This window comes from Saimiri boliviensis, chromosome 12 (genome assembly GCF_048565385.1).
Source record: "Saimiri boliviensis isolate mSaiBol1 chromosome 12, mSaiBol1.pri, whole genome shotgun sequence".
NCBI lineage: Eukaryota > Metazoa > Chordata > Mammalia > Primates > Cebidae > Saimiri > Saimiri boliviensis.
The window spans coordinates 11,700,839-11,721,649 of record NC_133460.1 but is presented as its reverse complement, the minus strand read 5'-3'; the positions used below and the strand labels follow the sequence as shown (position 1 = coordinate 11,721,649).

General features: G+C 48.6%; 1 protein-coding gene across 6 annotated transcripts in view; it reads right to left on the bottom strand.

Annotated features, from left to right (window-relative positions):
• The window catches only part of NPRL3 (NPR3 like, GATOR1 complex subunit), a 62,573-nt gene extending 51,645 nt beyond the window's left edge, over nt 1-10,928 (bottom strand). For 2 of the 6 annotated variants that reach the window (XM_074381845.1, XM_074381846.1), the window contains exons 1-2: nt 10,737-10,928; nt 2,327-2,396 (exon numbers count right to left, since the gene is read on the bottom strand). In XM_074381845.1, coding sequence (XP_074237946.1) covers nt 2,327-2,396; nt 10,737-10,854 — 188 coding nt within the window. In that variant the 5' untranslated portion in view covers nt 10,855-10,928. Of the gene's footprint in view, nt 1-2,326; nt 5,586-7,403; nt 7,759-10,736 lie in introns of those variants that run through there. The other 4 variants (XM_003928339.4, XM_003928338.4, XM_074381847.1 and 1 more) reach the window with 4 other exon arrangements.
• Between the last annotated feature and the right edge of the window lie 9,883 nt (nt 10,929-20,811).

The window sequence follows — 20,811 nt, the reverse complement described above, 5'->3', positions numbered from 1 at the left end:
CTTTTTTTTTTTTTTTTTTTTCAGACAGAATCTAGACTGGAGTGCAGTGGCATAATCTCAGCTCACTGCAACCTCCGCCTCCCAGGTTCAAGTGATTCCCTGCCTCAGCCTCCCGAGTAGCTGGGATTACAGGCACGTGCCACCACACCTCATTTTTATATTTTTAGTAGAGATTCGCCATGTTGGCCACGCTGGACTCCTGACCTCTGGTGATCCACCTGCCTTGGCCTCCCAAAGTGCTTGGATTACAGGTGTGAGCTACCCAGTCTGGCCTATTTCAGTTATTTTAATTTAAAGGGCCACACTGGCCAGTATCTGTAATACTGAGCAGTGCAGCTGTGCCCTGACTTCTCTAAGGCAGACTACTACAACTCACAAGTTATGGCGTAGCCTGTTAATACTGTTTCAGTGTGGCAAACTGAAACTCTGGTTTCAGAAAGAAAAGCACTTTTAAGAACAACAATCAAAGACGCACAGAATGGATTTGATGCACTTTCACCGCCTTGCTCCAGGAACATGCTCTGAGCTACGACAAGGCAGAGCAGGGGGCCTGCGGGCTTACACGACAAAATAAAATGGGGGAAACTGAGCTCCTAAGAGTAGTGACCCTGTATCCGGAAAACATGGGTGGCAAGCAGTGGGATTTACAGATATACGATGTGCTAAACTTACTGAATGAAGCACTTCTTCAATAAAAGATTCTAGAGAGAAGCACACCCCTCCCAGAGTTTTACCTCTTCATTACGCTAAATATTAAATTAATTCCCTAGAAAATATCCTCATGGTCCTGTTATTATAAGTCTCTGAAAACTAACTGCAGGAATTAGGTACTGCCAGCCTTTCTTCTAGGCAGAGTTTGTTCCACCATCACATTTAAAGGACAAGAAAACCACAGGCCTCTACATCAAAATGACGGTCCACTGGGGTGTCAAACAAGCCCTGTCCCTCTTCCAAAGCCCACTCCCCTCAGAGACATGCCAGAGGCCCCAAGATCTTCCCAGAAGAGGACAAAAATCACACTCTTGTCCAGGCTTGGTGGCTCATGCCTGTAATCCCAGCACTTTGAGAGGCCAAGGCAGGTGGATCACATGAGGTCAGGAGATCAAGACCATGCTGGCCATGGTGAATCCCTGTCTCTACTAAAATACAAAAAATTAGCCAGGCATGGTGGCTCACGCCTGTAGTCCCAGCTACTCAAGAAGCTAAGGCATGGGAACCACTTAAATCCTGGAGACGGATGTTACAGTGAGCTGAGACTGTGCCACTGCACTCCAGCCTGGCGAAAGAGCAAGATTCCATGTCAGAAAAAAAAAAAAATCACATTCTTAGAACCAAAAATTGTTGTCAGGTATGGTGGCTTATGTACGTAATCCCAGTAATTTGGGAGGCCAGTGAAGGAAGATCATTTGAGGCCAGGAGCTCAAGACCAGCCTGTGCAACAAAGCATGACCCCATCTATACAATCAATAATTTTTTTTTAAAAAAAGAACTGCAAATTGTCATGGTGGGTGTGGTGCTGCCTTGTCAGAAACTGCAGAGAAACAGCACTAACTCAATGCACAGCAAAGGCCCAGCATAGGGATCTTGGCTGTTTTTTTCCTGGGACTGTGGAGGCCAAGTCCTTTACTCCACACAGGCCTTGTCTGTGTTTAAGGGAACCCAGGGAAGGCAACTCATGATCTTCCCTCCTTCACATGGGCCTATACTACCATGTACTAAGCTTCAAAATGAACAGAAGGCAGAAGTGGTCATTTCTAAAGTTTCTCCCCTGGTAGTGCCTCCCAGAGAGAGCAAGGGGAAACACAGGAAGGAATGGGATCCACCTTTCATCTGTGCCTAAGAGAACATCGAGGTTCACACCATCCCAGCTCTAAGCCCCACTGACCATTCACCACCTGAGCCTGGTCACCAGGAAGGGACCTGACCAAACTGTGCTACACCCACGCACCTGCATATGACCTCTGGGTACATGCTCAAGCAATCAGATCCAAAGACAACATAGGGGTCTGCTTTCCTCTATGTTTCTTTCACAGGAGATAAACATCTCACATGGACATGGCCTCATCTGTTCTCTGAAGACCTGCTTTACCCACCAGACAAGGCTGAAGCTGGAACAGGTACCCAGAGTATTCAGCAAGTCCAAGACTGTCTACGCAATCCTCCATTCTACACTACCTGAAAGCAACCACTAAATGAAAAAAAAAAAACCCACCAGATTTCTCAGGGAGGAAATATCTATATCTATCTAGGTCAATAGGAGGGTGGGGCTTTGCCCAGGCCTAGGACCAGGACAAGCCCCATCCTGAAATGACCACGAAGCCCTTACCTGGAATCGCCATCCTGGTCATCAGCATGGTCGCCAGTGTTGTTAACAGCGTATCGGCTACGTGGTTTATCTGAGTGAGAGCAAAAAGGGGAGAAGAGCTGAGAAAACAGGATCCTTCCACATACAGGAGGGTTGTGGAACCATTAAACGCCATGTTTTCCTGCCTTAAGCAGCTGTGTGAAAGAAATCAAAATAAATAAATAAATAAATAAATAAAAATAAATAAAGCCATGTTTTCCAAAACATGGTCTATCCATATGGACTATTACTCAGACATAAAAAGGAATGAACATGGATGAACCCTGACAACATTATGCTGAACAAGCCAGAGACAAAAGGACAAATAGTGCACTTACAGTATATGAAATGTCTACAACAGGCAAATTCATCAAGACAGAAGGTAATTTAGAGGTTAGCAGGGGCTGGGAGTAGGGGAAATGAGTTATTGGTCAGTGGTTACAGAGTTTCAGTTTGGGCGATGAAAAAGTTTTAGAAATAGACAGCAGTAACGGTTGCACAATATAATGAAAGTAATTAATGCCACTTAACTATACATGTAAAAATCATTAAGATGACAAATCTTATGTTATCTTCAAAAACAGAGACAGGCCAAGCATGGTGGCTTATGCCTGTAATCCCAGCACTTTGGGAGGCTAAGGCAGGCAGATCACCTGAGGTCAGGAGTTCAAGACCAGCCTGGTCAACATGGTGAAACCCCATCTCTACTAAAAATACAAAAATTAGCAAGGAATGGTGGTTGGCACCTGTAATCTCTGCTACTCAGGGGGCTGAGGCAGGAGAATCACTTGAATCTGGGAGGCAGAGGTTGCAATGAGCCGAAATCGTGCCACTGCACTCCAGTCTGGGCAACAGAGTGAGACTCTGTCTCAAAAAAAAAAAAAAAAAGGAAACAAAACCAGTGAGTTTCCAAGAAGTTATGACAATGTACAGAAATGCTTTTGCTACTATGTTAAGTTTTTAAAAAAAAGACTTATAGACATACCTCAAGAGTTACTACAAGTCCTATTTCTAAAGGGAAACAAAATGAATGTAGCAATAAAGCAAATCACACAAATTTTTTTGGTTTCCCTGTGCATACAAGTTATGTTTGGGCTGGGTGCAGTGGCTCAAGTCTGTAATCCCAGCACTTTGGGAGGCCAAAAGTTCGAGACCAGCCTGGCCTACATGATGAAACCACGTCTCTACTAAAAATACAAAAATTAGCTGGGCATGGTGGTGTGCGCCTGTAAACCAGCTACTCATGAGGTTGAGGCATGAGAATTGCTTGAGCCTGGGAGACGAAGGTTGCAGTGAGCCGAGATCAAGCCACTGCACTACAGCCTGGATGACAGAGCAAGACTCCATCTCAAAACGAAAAAAACAAAAACAAAAAAAGGCTGGGCACAGTGGCTCATGCCTGTACTCCCAGCACTTTGGGAGGCTGAGGCGGGTGGATCACAAGGTCAGGAGATCGAGACCACCCTGGCTAACACAGTGAAACCCTGTCTCTACTAAAAATACAAATAATTAGGCAGTGTGGGGGCAAGCACCTGTAGTCCCAGCTACTTGGAAGGCTGAGGAGGTAGGAGAATCACTTGAACCTGAGGCGGAGGCTGCAGTGAGCTGAAATCATGCCACTGCACTCCAACCTGGGCAAGAAGAGAGAGACACCAGCTCAAAAACAAAAAAAAGTCATGTTTAGAGTATACTATGGTCTATTAAGTGTGTAATAGTATTAGGTGTAAAAAACAATGTATATACCTTAAGTTTAAAACTTTATTGCCTTGGGCAGGGAAAGTGGCTTTGAAAAAATAAAAAATAAAAAAATAAAAACTTCATTGCTTAAAAAAATGCTAACAATCAGCCATGCACAGTGGCTCCTGCCTATAATCCCAGCACTTTGGGAGGCTGAGGCGGGTAATCAACTGAGGTCAGGAGTTGGGAGACCAGCATGGCCAACATGGAGAAACCCCATCTCTAATAAAAACATAAAAATTGGCCAGGCGTGGCTGGGCGCGGTGGCTCAAGCCTGTAATCCCAGCACTTTGGGAGGCCCAGGCGGGTGGATCATGAGGTCAAGAGATAGAGACCATCCTGGTCAACATGGTGAAACCCCGTCTCTACTAAAAATACAAAAAAATTAGCTGGGCATGGTGGCATGTGCCTGTAATCCCAGCTACTCAGGAGGCTGAGGCAGGAGAATTGCCTGAACCCAGGGGGCGGAGGTTGCGGTGAGCCGAGATCGCGCCATTGCACTCCAGCCTGGGTAACAAGAGCGAAACTCTTGTCTAAAAAAAGAAAAAAAGAAAAAAAATTGATCAGGTGTGGTGGCATGCACCTGTAGTCCCAGCTAATTGGGAGGCTGAGGCAGGAGGATTGCTTGAACCCAGGAAGCAAAAGTTGCAGTGAGCCGAGATCGCACTACCGCACTTGAGCCTAAGCAACAGAACAAGACTCCATCTCAAAAGCTGCCCCTCACAAAACAAGTGTTTTGCTCGTGAAAGGTCTTGTCTCAGTGTTGATGGCTGTTGACTGATTAGAGTGGTGGTTGCTGAAGGCTGAGGTGCTTCTAGCAATTTTGTAAAATAAGACAACAATGAAGTTTGCTACCTCCATCAGTTGACTCTTCCTTTCTTGAAAGATTTCTCTGTAGTACAGGAGTTGACAGCACTTTGCTCACCATAGAACTTCATCCAGAATTGGAAGCAATCCTCTTAAACCATACCACTACTATATCAACTAAGTTCATGTAATATTCAAAATCTCTGTTGTTATTTCAACAATGTTTACAACATCTTTACCAGGAATACATTCCATCTCCAGAAGCTGTTTTCTTTTTTTTTTTTTCCAGACAGGGTATCACTCTGTCACCAGGCTGGAGTGCAGTGGTGTGATCATGGCTTACTACAGTCTTGACATCCCAAAACTCAGGTGATCCTCCTGCCTCAGTCCCCTGAATAGCTGGGACTACAGGCATATGCCACCCATGCCCAGGTCATTTTTGTATTTTTAGTAGAGATGAGTTTTTGTCATGTTGCTCAGGCTGGTCTTGAACTCCTGGGCTCAAGTGATACACCTGCCTCTGGCTCCCAAGTGTTGGGATTACAGACATGAGTCACCACACCCAGCCCAGAAACTACATTCTTTGCTCATCCACAACAAGCAAGTCATCATCCATTCACGTTTTATCGTGAAATTGCAGCAATTCAGTCACATCTTTAGACCCCACTTTTTTTTTTTTTTTTTTTTTTGAGACGGAGTTTCGCTCTTGTTACACAGGCTGGAGTGCAATAGCGCGATCTCGGCTCACCACAACCTCCGCCTCCTGAGTTCAGGCAATTCTCCTGCCTCAGCCTCCTGAGTAGCTGGGATTACATGCATGCGCCACCATGCCCAGCTAATCTTTTTTTTGTATTTTTAATAGAGACGGGGTTTCACCATGTTGACCAGGATGGTCTCCATCTCTTGACCTCGTGATCCACCTGTCTCGGCCTCCCAAAGTGCTGGGATTACAGGCGTGAGCCACCGCGCCCGGCCCTAGACCCCACTTTTTAAATTCTAGTTCTCTTGCTATTTCCACCACATCTACAGTTACTTCCTCCACTAAAGTCTTGACTCCTACAACGTCATCCATGAAGGCTGGAATCAACTTCTTCCAAACTCCTGTTACTGTTGGTATTTTTACCTTCTCTCATGTGTTGTGTCGCCAATGTTCTTCATGGCATCTATGACACATGCTTTCCAGAAGGTTTTCTTTTTTTTTTTTTTTTTTTTTTTGAGACGGAGTTTCACTTTTGTTACCCGGGCTGGAGTGCAAGGGCGCGATCTCGGCTCACCGCAACCTCCGCCTCCTGGGTTCAGGCAATTCTCCTGCCTCAGCCTCCTGAGTAGCTGGGATTACAGGCATGCACCACCATGCCCAGCTAATTTTTTGTATTTTTAGTAGAGACGGGGTTTCACCATTTTATGTAACACATAAAATAATAATAATAAAGTTTGGCCAAGCGCGGTGGCTCCAGCCTGTAATCCCAGCACTTTGGGAGGCCGAGGCGGGCGGATCACAAGGTCAAGAGATCGAGACCATTCTGGTCAACATGGTGAAACCCCATCTCTACTAAAAATAAAAAAAATTATCTGCGCATGGTGGGGCGTGCCTGTAATCCCAGCTATTCAGGATGCTGAGGCAAGAGAATTGCCTGAACCCAGGAGGCGGAGGTTGCGGTGAGCCAAGATCGGGCCATTGCACTCCAGCCCGGGTAACAAGAGCGAAATTCCGTCTCAAAAAAAAAAAAAAAAAAGTTTGAAAGACTGCAAGAATTACCAAAATGTAACAAAGACAAACAAAGTGAATATATGCTGTTAGAAAAATGGTGCTGATGGACTTCCTGCACACAGGGTTGCCATAAACCTTTATTTATTTATTTACTTAATTTTTATTTTTTAGAAGCAGTCTTGCTCTGTTGCCAAGCTGGAGTGCAACAGCGCCATCTCACCTCACTGCAACCTCTGCTACCTGAGTTCAAGTGATTCCCCTGCCTCAGCCTCCCAAGTAGCTGGGACTATAGGCACCTGCTACCACACCCAGCTAATTTTTTGTATTTTAGTACAAACGGGGTTTTACCATGTTGACCAGGCTGGTCTTGAGCTCCTGACTCGTGATCCAACCACCTTGGCCTCCCAAAGTGCTGGGATTACAGACATGAGCCACTGCACCAGCTCATAAACCTTTAACTTGTTAAAAAAAAAAAAAAATCACCCCCACACCCACCACCACCACAGAAACCCATAAAGTTAAGTGCAGAGAAACAAGATAGGCCCCTATGCACATGTACACACACACACACACACACATACACACACACACCCTCAGTGTGGGATGACAATTAGGTTGGAAAAAGCATAGGCAAAGTTTTTAAAAAATTAAATGTACATACACCAAAAGCCTTTATATACACAAACAATAATACCTTTCCAGAGTAAAAAAAAAAAACTAAAAACTGGCCGGTCACCAGCCTGGCCAACAATGTGAAACCCCATCTCTACTAAAAATACAAAGAAGATGTGGTGGTGCACGCACCTGCAGTCCCAGCTACTCAGGAGGCTGAGGAAGGAGAATCACTTGAATCCAGGAGGTGGAGGTTGCAATGAACCAAGATCACGCCACTGCACTCCAGCTTGGGCAACAGAGCAAGACTATCTCAAAAAAAATTAATCAATTAATTTAAAACCTAGTGATGAACCTAAAAAGAGTGCAAGAGGCCCATGAAAACAATGGAAAAGCTAACGAGGGAGAAAATAATGAATAGAAGACATACCATGTTCTTCAATGGGAAGATTCAACACAAAGATGCTTTTTCTTTTTTTTTTTTTTTTTTTTTTCGAGACAGAGTTTCGCTCTTGTTACCCAGGCTGGAGTGCAATGGTGCGATCTCGGCTCACGGCAACCTCCGCCTCCTGGGTTTAGGCAATTCTCCTGCCTCAGCCTCCTGAGTAGCTGGGACTACAGGCACGTGCCACCATGCCCAGCTAATTTTTTGTATTTTTAGTAGAGACGGGGTTTCACCATGTTGACCAGGATGGTCTCGATCTCTCGACCTCGTGATCCACCCGCCTCGGCCTCCCAAAGTGCTGGGATTACAGGCTTGAGCCACGGCGCCCGGCCCAAAGATGCTTTTTCTTCCCAGTTAATCAACACATTCAGAGTTACCTTCAATAAAACACCAAGAGCTTGGGAGTGAGACCTAATACCTTAATGCTAAAGTTTACAGGGAAAAAAAAAATAAAGCATAGCCAAGATAATGCTGAAAAAGAAAAGTAATGATAAGTGACTAATCTTACTTGATAGTATGACATAATATAAAGTTACAGTAATTAGTATGGAACCTACACATAGATCATTGGAGGAGATAAGATCAAAAAAATAGATCCCAGTAAACATGAGAATTTAGCACATGATAAAGAGCAGAATCAATCAGTGGAAGAAAAGTGAATTATTCAATAAAATTGTGTTGGGACTAGTTAGCCATATGGAAAAGAAAATTACGTTGGCCCAATCAATCACTATTTGGCCACGCTGTGGCCTGTTATAGTTCCTGTTCCACAGGGCTCCAGAGGCAACCAAGCAGTTCATCCACAACTCTTAGCAAGTGCCCAGAAAACATCAGCTCTTAGGATGAGCCTTCACTTTAAGCCAAGACAAACACATTTAAAAACAAGATGTAGGCCGGGCGCGGTGGCTCAAGCCTGTAATCCCAGCACTTTGGGAGGCCGAGGCAGGTGGATCACAAGGTCAAGAGATCGAGACCATCCTGGTCAACATGGTGAAACCCCGTCTCTACTAAAAAAAAATACAAAAAAACTAGCTGGGCATGTTGGCGCGTGCCTGTAATCCCAGCTACTCAGGAGGCTGAGGCAGGAGAATTGCCTGAACCCAGGAGGCGGAGGTTGCGGTGAGCCGAGATCGCGCCATTGCACTCCAGCCTGGGTAACAAGACGAAACTCCGTCTCAAAAAAAAAAAAAAAAAAAGAAAAGAAAATACTTCTACTGGCAGGTCAGTAAACAGCTATCTCTCTAGGCCGGGCGTGGCGGCTCAAGCCTGTAATCCCAGCACTTTGGGAGGCCGAGGCGGGTGGATCACAAGGTCAAGAGATCGAGACCATCCTGGTCAACATGGTGAAACCCCATCTCTACTAAAAATACAAAAAAGTAGCTGGGCATGGTGGCACGTGCCTGTAATCCAAGCTACTCAGGAGGCTGAGGCAGGAGAATTGCCTGAACCCAGGAGGCGGAGGTTGCAGTGAGCCGAGATCGTGCCATTGTACTCCAGCCTGGGTAACAAAAGCGAAACTCTGTCTCAAAAAAAAAAAAAAAAAAAAAAAAATCAGAACTCTGGCAAGAACTACACAGAAGAAAACAGGGTAACTATAGCTTTCTCACAAAAGCCTATTTTTTCTTTTTAAGACAGAGTCTCCCTTGGTCGGTGACCCAGCGGCATGATCTCAGCTCACTGCAAGCTCTGCTTCCTGAGTTCAAGCGATTCTCCTACCTCAGCCTCCCGAGTAGCTGGAACTACAGGCGCCCTCCATCACAAAGCTACTTTTTTTATTTTTAGTAGAGACAGGGTTTCACCAGGTTGGCCAGGCTGGTCTTGAACTGACCTGGTGATGGACCCACCTCCGCCTCCCAAAGTGCTGGGATTACAGGAGTGAGCCACCATGCCCGACCACAAGGGCCCCTTTTTGTTGTTGTTGTTGTTGTTAGCCATAGTTATTTTGGCTACAAAGGCCTATTTTTACCTTAAATACACAAAGAACTCCTTCAAATCTATAAGGAAAAATATCAAACAACCCAAGAGAACATTAGGCAAGGTTATAAGTAAGTCATTCACTGAAAAGGAAATCCAAATGGCTCCAAAACAGGAAAACATGCTTTCTATCTTAATTATAAGGCAAGAAAACATTAAAATTACTACCAGACACAATTTTTCACCTATCAGATTAACAAAGATTGAAAAATCCAACCTATTAAAAATACATATGCTCCTTATCCCTTAGACCCAACCATGCTACTTCTGGGATTTAATATTACAAGAATTACGTGACCAGGCCAAGTGGCTCACACCTGTAATCCCAGAAGTTTGGGAGGCTGAGGCGGGCAGATCCAGGTCAAAGTTCAAAAGCAGCCTGACCAATGTGATGGCTGTAACTGGGGGTGGCAAAGACAACTTCAGATGTTGGAGTATTCCCCTTTCCCCCCACCGCACCCCCCAGGGCTCTGTCGCCTGGGCTAGAGTGCAGTGACCCGATTTCGGCTCCATGCAACCTTCACCTCCAAGTGAAGTGATTCAAGTGATTCTCCTGCCTCAGCCTCCCAAGTAGCTGGGATTACAGGCACGTGGCACAACTCCCGGCTAATTTTTGGGGGGGGTGTTTTTGTTTTTGTAGTAGAGAGGGCGTTTCACCATGTTGACCAGTCTGGTCTTGAACTCCAGCCCACAGGTGATCCACCAGCCTCAACCTACCAAAGTGCTGAGATTACAGGCAGGAGCCACTGCACCCGACCTTGTTCACCTAATTTTATTTTCCCAAGATGAATACATCCAAAACCATGTAAGAAAAAAAAAAAGGCTGGTGGGCCAGGCACGGTGGCTCTCACTTGTCATCCTTGCCAAGGATCGCGCCTCTGCACGCCAGCACGGGCAACGTAAATAAAACCAAAAATAAAAGTAAAAAAGGCTGGAGACGGATGCAATGCCAGCAGCAGCTGCTGTGGTGTGATGAACAACGCATGGTGTTTGGTTTCGTATTTTACTTTACTTTATTTTATTTGCCTTTCCCTACTTTGCCAACACTCGACCAGGAGCAGGCGTCGGAAGCTCGGCGAGGCGGCCCCCGCCCAGCGCTCACTTACTTGTCTGGGACGCCGGGTGCTCCTGGCTTCTCTGGAAGGGGTACCTGAACAGCAGCTTATTGCCCCTGCTCCCGGAGCTCACCAGAATCACGCTGATGGGGCTGGTGTTGTCCCCCATCCCGCCGAGGGGCCGGGGCCGGGGCCGGGGGCGGAGGGGGCCTGAGGAGGACGGGGGAGGGGCGGAGGGGGAGGGGCGGAGGGGGCCTGAGGACGACGGTGGGAAACGGGAGGGGAAGGGGCGGAGGGGGCCTGAGGACGATGGGGGGAGGGGGAGGGGGCCTGAGGAGGATGATGGAGGGGGAGGGGGAGGGGGGCCTGAGGAGGACGATGGAGGGGGAGGGGGAGGGGGCCTGAGGAGGACGATGGAGGGGGAGGGGGAGGGGGCCTGAGGACGACGATGGAGGGGGAGGGGGAGGGGGCCTGAGGACGACGATGGAGGGGGAGGGGGAGGGGGCCTGAGGACGACGATGGAGGGGGAGGGGGAGGGGGAGGGAGCCTGAGGACGACGATGGAGGGTAGGGGAGGGGGAGGGGGAGGGGGCCTGAGGAGGACGATGGAGGGGGAGGGGGAGGGGAGGGGGCCTGAGGAGGACGATGAAGGGGGAGGGGGAGGAGGAGGGGGCCTGAGGAGGACGATGGAGGGGGAGGAGGAGGGGGCCTGAGGAGGACGATGGAGGGGAGGGGCGGACGGGGCCTGAGGAGGACGAGGGAGGGGGAGGGGGAGGGGACCTGAGGAGGACGATGGAGGGGAGTGGCGGACGGGGCCTGAGGAGGACGAGGGAGGGGGAAGGGGAGAGGAGGGGCGGAGGGGGCCTGAGGAGGACGAGGGAGGGGGCGGGGGCCGAGGAGGCCTGAGGACGATGAGGGTGGAGGCAGAGAGGGCCTGAGGAGGCCGGGCCGGAGGCGCAGAGAGCAGCGCGACAGTCGCCAACTCACGTGCCGCTCGCCGGGCTCGCGAGACTTCGGCAACGCGGCGCGGAGGAGGTGCTGCGGCGAAGGGCGCGCGCGGGCCCGGGAAACGGCGCAGGCGCAGGTAGCGGAATGCGCAGGCGCGGGGTCTTCTGTCGCCTCGGAGCCGCTCAGGCGCACTCTGGGGGCGCTGGAGTCTCGCCTGGGGTCTGGGGGTCCCGTTCACCGCTGTGGATGGGAAAGGAGCGGGGTCGAGGCAGCGTCCCTCTCTGTGCTGCTTTCCTCATTTTAAAAATAACGCTTGCGGCCGGGCGCGGTGGCTCACATCTGTAATCCCAGGACTTTGGGAGGCCGAGGCTGGCGGATCACGAGGTCAAGAGATCGAGACCAGCCTGGCCAAGATGGTGAAACCCTGTCTCTACTAAAAATGCAAAAATTAGCCGGGCGTGCTGGCGCTCGCCCGTAATCCCAGCTACTCAGGAGACTGAGGCGGGAGACTCGCTTGAACCTGGGAGGCGGAGGTTACAGTCAGCTGCGATCGCGCCACTGAACTCCAGCCTCATGACAGAGCTAGACTCCCTCTCAGAGAAAAAAAAAAAACAAACTTTTGTGCTTTAAAGGACACCAGAAAAATGAGAAATGCACCCGCAAAACAGAAGAAAATATTTGTAAGTCACATTATCTGATAAGGAATTGTATCTAGAATACAGGAAACTTACAACTCAACAATAAAAAGACAATCAATTGAAAAATCCGGAAAGGATATGAATATTTTTCCAGTGGGTTATACAAATGGCCAATAAGCACCCGACGATGCTGAGCCCAAGGCGGAGGCTCGGGGCTGTGTCCCGGGTCTGAGAGGCTGGGAGCTCCAGAACAGCCTGGGCAACAGGGCGAGACCCCGTCACCATAAAAAATAGGAATTTAAAACATGCTCAACATATTTAGGCATTAGGGAGATGCCAATCAGAACCGCAAATGGATGCCACATCCCACCTCCTACGCTGGCTAGAATCAAAAAGACAAAATAAACCTCAGCAGAGGTGTGGAGAAATGGGAATATCTCTTTTTTTTTTTTTTTGAGACGGAGTTTCGCTCTTGGTACCCAGGCTGGAGTGCAATGGCACGATCTCGGCTCACCGCAACCTCCGCCTCCTGGGTTCAGGCAATTCTCCTGCCTCAGCCTCCTGAGTAGCTGGGATTACAGGCACACGCCACCATGCCCAGCTAATTTTTTGTATTTTTAGTAGAGACGGGGTTTCACCATGTTGACCAGGATGGTCTCGATCTCATGACCTCGTGATCCACCTGCCTCGGCCTCCCAAAGTGCTGGGATTACAGGCTTGAGCCACGGCGCCTGGCTGAAATGGGAATATCTCTCCTGTTGATGGGCATGTAAGATGCTACAGACGCTGTGGAAAACAGGCTGGCAGTTCCTGAAAGGTTAGAGTTAACGCAACACTCAGCAAGTCCCCCTTTTAGATATATAGCCAAGAGAAATGAAAGCATGTGTCCAAGCCGGGCACGGTGGCTCAGGCCTGTAATCTCAGCACTTTGAGAGGCCGAGGTGGGTGGATCACGAGGTCAGGAGATTGAGACCATCCTGGCTAACACGGTGAAACCCCGTGTCTACTGAAAATACACAAAAGTAGCTGGCTGTAGTGGCACATGCCTGTGGTCCCAGGTACCTGGGAGGCCGAGTCAGGAGAATCGCTTGAACCCAGGAGGCAGAGGTTGCAGTGAGCTGAGATTGCGCCACTGCACTCCAGCCTGGGAGACACAGCAAGACTCCATCTCAAAAGAAAAAAAAAAAAAAAAGGAAAAGAAAGCATATGTCCACATAAAAGCATGTGTGTTCTTAGAAATATCATTCATAAGGCCGGGCGCGGTGGCTCACGCCTGTAATCCCTGCACTTTGGGAGGCCGAGGCGGGTGGATCACGAGGTCAAGAGATCGAGACCATCCTGGTCAACATGGTGAAACCCCGTCTCTACTAAAAATACAAAAATTAGCTGGGCATGGTGGCGTGTGCCTGTAATCCCAGCTACTCAGGAGGTTGAGGCAGGAGAATTGCCTGAACCCAGGAGGCGGAGGTTGCGGTGAGCCGAGATCGCGCCATTGCACTCCAGCCTGGGTAACAAGAGCGAAACTCCGTCTCAAAAAAAAAAAAAAAAAAAGAAAGAAATATCATTTCATAATGGCCCAAAGTGGAAGCAAACTGAGGGTATATTTATGAAGGGGTGAATAAACTCTGGTATAGTTCATATGATGGAATGCTATTCAGCCATAAAATGGAATGAAGTACTGGCACATGAATTAATCTTGAAGACATACTAATATATGAGTCTATTTATGTAAGATGCCCAGAATAGGTAAATCCATAGAGACAGACAGGTTAGTGGCGGCCTGGGGCTGAGGTGAGGTGAAAAAAGGAGCAATTGATAATGCCTATGGGTTTTTTGAAGGCAAATGATGAAAATGTACTGAAGTTGGCTGTGGTCATGGTTGCACAGCTCTGTGAATATACTAAAAGACATAGAAGTGTATACTTCAAGTGGATAAACTTTATGGTATATCAATTATATCTCAATAACTTTTTTTTTTTTTTTTTTTTTTTGAGACGGAGTTTCGCTCTTGTTACCCAGGCTGGAGTGCAATGGCGCAATCTCGGCTCACCGCAACCTCCGCCTCCCGGGTTCAGGCAATTCTCCTGCCTCAGCCTCCTGCATAGCTGGGATTACAGGCACACGCCACCATGCCCAGCTAATTTTTTGTATTTTTCGTAGAGACGGGGTTTCACCATGTTGACCAGGATGGTCCCGATCTCTCGACCTCGTGATCCACACGCCTCGGCCTCCCGAAGTGCTGGGATTACAGGCTTGAGCCACCGCACCTGGCCTCTCAATAACGTTTTAAAAAGAAAAATCACCCCACCCACCTTATCCCAGGCTTCCCCAGGAAGTGACTGAAGGTAAAGGTCTTCTATAGGGACTTCCGGAACTTTCCCATGCATATCAAATGCATCAGAACCTAACCCCTTGACTGAGGGGTGAGCATTTTCACTGTTCCGAGTAGTCCTCTTGCACGGAACACTGACACAAATGTGTATTTGACAGAACAGATTTGTGGATTAGACTGACCAGGGTGAAGAGTACATGCGTTTGAAATGTCTCAGCACTACCAACAGATGCATTTTCCTACACAGGCTGCATAACATTTTTTTTCTGAAATTCCCAGAATGGAAAATGACATCTCCTTCTATGTTGCATTTCTTTGATTAAGAGAGAGAGAGAGCGCTTGCCGGGCGCGGTGGCTCAAGCCTGTAATCCCAGCACTTTGGGAGGCCGAGGCGGGTGGATCACGAGGTCGAGAGTTCGAGACCATCCCGGTCAACATGGTGAAACCCCGTCTCTACTAAAAATACAAAAAATCAGCTGGGCATGGTGGCGTGTGCCTGTAATCCCAGCTACTCAGGAGGCTGAGGCAGGAGAATTGCCTGAACCCAGGAGGCGGAGGTTGCGGTGAGCCAAGATCGGGCCATTGCACTCCAGCCTGGGTAACAAGAGCGAAACTCCGTCTCAAAAAAAAAAAAAAAAAAAAAAAAAAAAAAAAAAAAAAAAAATGAAGAGAGAGAGAGCTGCATCACCTTTGTAGGTTCTGTTCTTTGATGGTTTGGCTGTTTTCTAAGGAATAGATTCCCTCTGTTACAGATTTTGCAAGCCTTTACCCCAGTCACGCCTGTTTTGATTCTATGTATAATCAAAAGGTTTGTGAGTTCTCCCACACTTCCCAGGAGTACCTCTGGAATGGAGATGAGAGTGCAGGAGCAGGGCTTGAGGCTGGAAGGGTGACGTGGGACAGATGGGGGTGGGGGAACCCAGGGAAATGGCTGCTGGTAGTACTGGAGGCCTCCTTACAGGAACACTGGGAGTCTGTGTACCACCAGACGAACGGACCAGAACTGTGACTCAGGCCTTCCTCTTCTGACCTTAACCATGCTGCTGCCCCAGTGGGCAGAATCTTGAGGCTCCAGGCTGGCCTCCTGCCAGTAACGCTGGTACTAATTGTTATTTAGACTATAGTAGTCAGGCCGGGCGCGGTGGCTCGTGCCTGTAATCCCAGCACTTTGGGAGGCCGAGATGGGTGGATCACCGGAGGTCAGGAGTTCGAGACCAGCCTGGCCAACAATGGTGACACCCCATCCCTATTAAAAAAAAAAAAAAGAAAGAAAGAAAATAATAATAATAATAATGAGTGCTGGAACTGGTAAAAGCACAGGGAGCTCACCATGCCCCCAGCCCACGGAGGTCTTGGGTGTGTCCCTGCCTGCGCAGGGCTGGGAGCAGGGCTGTCCAGAGAGTGGCACTCCATCCCAGTCCCACTCTCAGGGGCAGCACTTCAGAGTCCATGTTGGCACTTCATGGGCAGTTGTAGAATGAGACTTCATTGTGACACCCTGTCACACCCTGTCCTGAGGGTCAGTGGGGACCACTTTGGACCTTAGTTTCCTCACCAGTAACAGGGCTCAGAGCACATGGTCCCTAAGTGAGTCCCAGCTCTAAGCTTTCCCGGTGTCTCCTGGACAATGAAGTGCCAGGGCCAACCTCCACTTGCTACAGGAGACATCCTCAGACTCTTCTGTGATAAGACCCCACACCTCTAAATCCTCCTCATTTAAAAATTAAATAACTGTTTCATAACCTGCTTTTTTGATGGTGAAGTAGATTTCTGGAAACTGAAACCCCTGTCCCTTCCTCTCAGCCTGGGCCTGCCCTTAGCAGGGCAGGAGGCCTTATCAGTCCTGCCACTTGGTCTGGGCCTCACAGGGCCACCACCATATGCAAGAGGGCCGGGTGGGGTTCACAGACGCTATCTGGGACTTGCCTGGCCACCTCCACCTTCTCAGCTGAGTGTTACTACCCCAGCCGGGAGACCCAGTCATGCACAGTAGTAAAAAAATAATAATTTAAAATTCATGCTGCAAGTTCCTGAGCGTCCTCCCAGCACTGAGGTGGGGGCTAGTCTAATCCCCAACAAAGACATTAAAACAGTGAAACTAGGACTCACAAGGCAAATTAGCCTGCTCAGGGTCACTGAAGATCCACTCTCACGGAAGGGCTTGCAGATGCCCAGCCCAGCATTCTCCTGAGTGTCCAGTGGCATGCAAGTGGCCAGACACCCTCTGACCTTCAGCCTCAGCTGCCCAGGCACAGAACATGCCTGAAGCTTGGAATACAGGCCAGAGACTAGTGGGTACCAGCATCCCAGACACACTGCACAGTTTCAGGCTCAGGCTCAAACCAAGACCCAGGGACAGGAAGGCACACACCCCAGCCCCAGCCCCAGCTGGCGTCCCAGCCCACACAAACCCTCAGGGCTTCTTTTCTGCTCCATGGAAGCCTAGGACATGGTTCATAACCTCCTGGAACTTCCGTATCCTCATCTTTCCTAAGGTAATGATGGCCAGGTGCAGTGGCTCACACCTGTAATCCCAGGCTTTTTGGGAGGCTGAGGTGGGTGGATCTCTTGAGCTCAGGAGTTTGAGGCCAGCCTGGGCCACATGGCAAGACTCCATCTCTACTAAAAACACAAAACTTTGGCCAGACATCATGGCTCATGCCTGTAATCCCAGCACTTTGGGAGGCCGAGACGGGCAGATCACGAGGCCAGGAGTTCCAGACCAGCCTGACCAACATGGTGAAACCCCATCTCTACTAAAAATACAAAAATTAGCTGGGCATGGTGGCATTCACCTGTAGTCCCAGTTACTCAGGAGGCTGAGGCAGGAGAACTGCTGGAACCGGGGAAGCAGAGGTTGCAGTGAGCCGAGATCGCGCCACTGCACTGCAGCCCGGGTGACAGAGCAAGACTCTGCCTCAAAAAAATAAAAAATAAAATAAATAAAATAAAGTGCAAAACTTAGCCAGGCACATTAGCATGTGCCTAGTCCAGCTACTCAGGAGGCTGAGGTGGGAGGATCACCTGAGCTAGGGAAGCTGAGCCTGCAGTGAGCTGAGATCGTGACAGTGCACTCTAGCCTGGAGGACAGAGTAAGAAGATTCTGTCACAAAACAAGCAAAACAAAAAAACCACTACTGATAATAAACCCTCCCTCACAGGATGGTTGTCAGGGTCAAGCACCCAGAATGAAGAGTGTTGGTGCCATGTGCAGAACTCAGAAAGTGCTCGATAAATGTCAGCTGACCAGACACAGGCTTCCCCCAACACAGTCAATTCAAAGTGGACTGTTGCCAAATGAAGAAAACCACACAGTAAAGCTTTTAGAAATGTGGCCTAGGGGCCACACACGGTAGCTCACGCCTGTAATCCCAGAACTTTGGGAGGCTGAGGTGAGTGAATCATTTGAGGTCAGGAGTTTCAGACAAGCCTGGTCAACATGGTGAAACCCGGTCTCTACCAAAAGTACAAAAATTAGCTGGGTGTGGTGGCACGTGCCTGTAATCCCAGCTACTCAGGAGGCTGAGGCAGGAGAATCTCTTGAACCCGGGAGGCAGAGGTTGCAGTGAGCCGAGACTGCGCCACTGCACTCCAGCCTGGCAACAGAGCAACACTCTGTCTAAAAAAAAAAAAAAAAAAAAAAAAAAAAAAAAAAAAAAAATGTGGTCTACAAGACTCTCTTCATTTTGGAATAGATTTGCATAACATGAAAATAACCATTTTAAAGAGAGCGATTCAGTGGCATTTAGCACATTCAGAGTGCTGTGGAGCAACCCCAGCTGTCTAGTTCAAGAACACTTTCATTGCCCTGGAAGGAAAGGCCTCCTCACTAAGCAGTCACTCCCAGCCCTAACCACCACCAGTCTACTATCTGTTGGGATGTGCCCATTCTGGACATTTCATAAAAATAGCTTATCTAAACCCCACAATATTTATTTATTTATCTTAGTCGGAGTCTCACTCTATCACCCAGGTTCCAGTGGCAAGATCTCAGCTCACTGCAACCTCTGCTGCCCGAGTTCAAGTGGTCCTCCTACCTCAGCCTCCTGAGTAGCTGGGATAACAGGCGTCTGCCACGATGCACAGCTAATTTTTGTATTTCTAGTAGAGATGGGGTTTTGCTATCTTGCCCAGGCTAGTCTTGAACTCCTGACCTTGTGATCCACCCACATTGGCCTCCCAAAGTGCTGGGATTACAGGCATGAGCCACCATACCCAAAAAGCCCCCCAGTTTCCATACAGCACTCAGTCTCTTGTGTTTGACTTCTTTCACTTAGTACAGTGGTTAAAGGCTCATCCATGTTGCCACATGGTGAGGGTCTTGCCCTCCTAAGTGGATTAATGAGTTGTCATGGGAGTGGGCCTGGTGGCTTTATAAGAATAGAGACCTGAGATGGCCCACGAGCACGCTCAGCCCCAGAACATATGATTAATACTCTGCCACTTTGGGACCCCACACGGAGTCCCCACTGACAAGAAGGCTCTCACCAAACATGACACTTGACTTGGAACTTCTCAGCCTTCATAACTGTAGGAAATAAGCTCTTTTAAAAATAAATTCCTCAGTCTCAGATACGCTGTTGAAAGCAACAGAAAATGGAGTACTACGCCGACCACATCAAAAGTTTAGAAGGATATGGAGCGAGGTGAATGCTCACACACCACTAGGGAAAACATAACTTGGTTAATCATTCTGAAAAACAGCCTGGGATTATTTACTCAAGTTGAAAATACATGGTCAGGCACAGTGGCTCACGTCTGTAATCCCAGCACTTTGGGAGGTTGAGGCAGGTGGATCACCTGAGGTCAAGAGTTCGAGACCAGCCTGACCAACATGGAGAAACCCTTTCTCTACTAAAAATACAAAATTAGCCAGGTGTGGTGGCACATGCCTGTAATCCCAGCTACTTGGAAGCTGAGGTAGGACAATGGCTTGAACCTGGAAGGCAGAGGTTGCAGTGAGCCGAGATCACGCCACTGCAGTCCAGCCTGGACAACAAGAATGAAACTCTGTCTCAAAAGAACGAAAGAAAGAAAACACACATGGCAGCCCAGCGCGGTGGCGGTGGCTCACGCTTATAATCCCAGCACTTTGGGAGGCCAAGGTGGGCAGATCACGAGGTCAGAAGTTCCAGACCAGCCTGACTAACATGGTGAAACCCCATCTCTACTAAAAATACAAAAACTAGCCTGGTGGTGCGCATCTGTAGTCCCAACTACTCAGGAGGCTGAGGGAGGAGAATCTTGTGAATCTAAGAGACGGAAGTTGCAGTGAGCCCAGATCGCGCCACTGAACTCCTGGTGACAGAGCAAGACTTGTCTCAAAAACAAAAACAAACAATTCATTGAACTATAATGTACTTCATGTGCTATATTTCACAATGGAAAAATGGAAAAAAGTGCTTGCCCATAACGATAGTTTGCAGGGTCTGAAAGTTTTAGATTCAACTCCTCTCCTTATGGGGGCCAAGGATGGGAAGGGCAGGTGGTTCCAGGAGAGAAAGAGGAGGCTCTGGGGCCTTAAAGTAGCTGAGGACCATCCCCGGCAGCATAGGCAGCAGCTAGTCTGGAAACAGAGTTTCTTTTTTTTTTTTGAGACGGAGTTTTGCTCTTGTTACCCAGGCTGGAGTGCAATGGCACGATCTCGGCTCACCGCAACCTCCGCCTCCTGGGTTCAGGCAATTCTCCTGCCTCAGCCTCCTGAGTAGCTGGGATTACAGGCACGCGCCACCATGCCCAGCTAATTTTTTGTATTTTTTAGTAGAGACGGGGTTTCACCATGTTGACCAGCATGGTCTCGATCTCTTGACCTCGTAATCCACCCGCCTCGGCCTCCCAAAGTGCTGGGATTACAGGCTTGAGCCACTGCGCCCGGCTGGAAACAGAGTTTCAACATGGTGAAACTCTGTCTCCAACTCTGCTTCTCTCCTCTGTTAGGAAGAAGAGCAGCCCTGCAGTGCCTTCTGGTCCCAGCTCCTCACACTGCAGCTAGAGGGATTCTCCCAGGCACTGAGACCCCTTCACGCGACCAAATGCTCTACGTGCTTGGCCTCTAGACTTGCCTTCCCTGCTTTGTGTCTCTCCCTCCACCTGGTCCTCAGCCTCCTCCATCACTCACACTGTCTTCTCTGCAGTCTTATTCATCTGTCTCTAACTCTCTCTCTCTTTCTGCTGCCTTCTCTCCTATCGAGGAGCTGAAACCTCAGGCA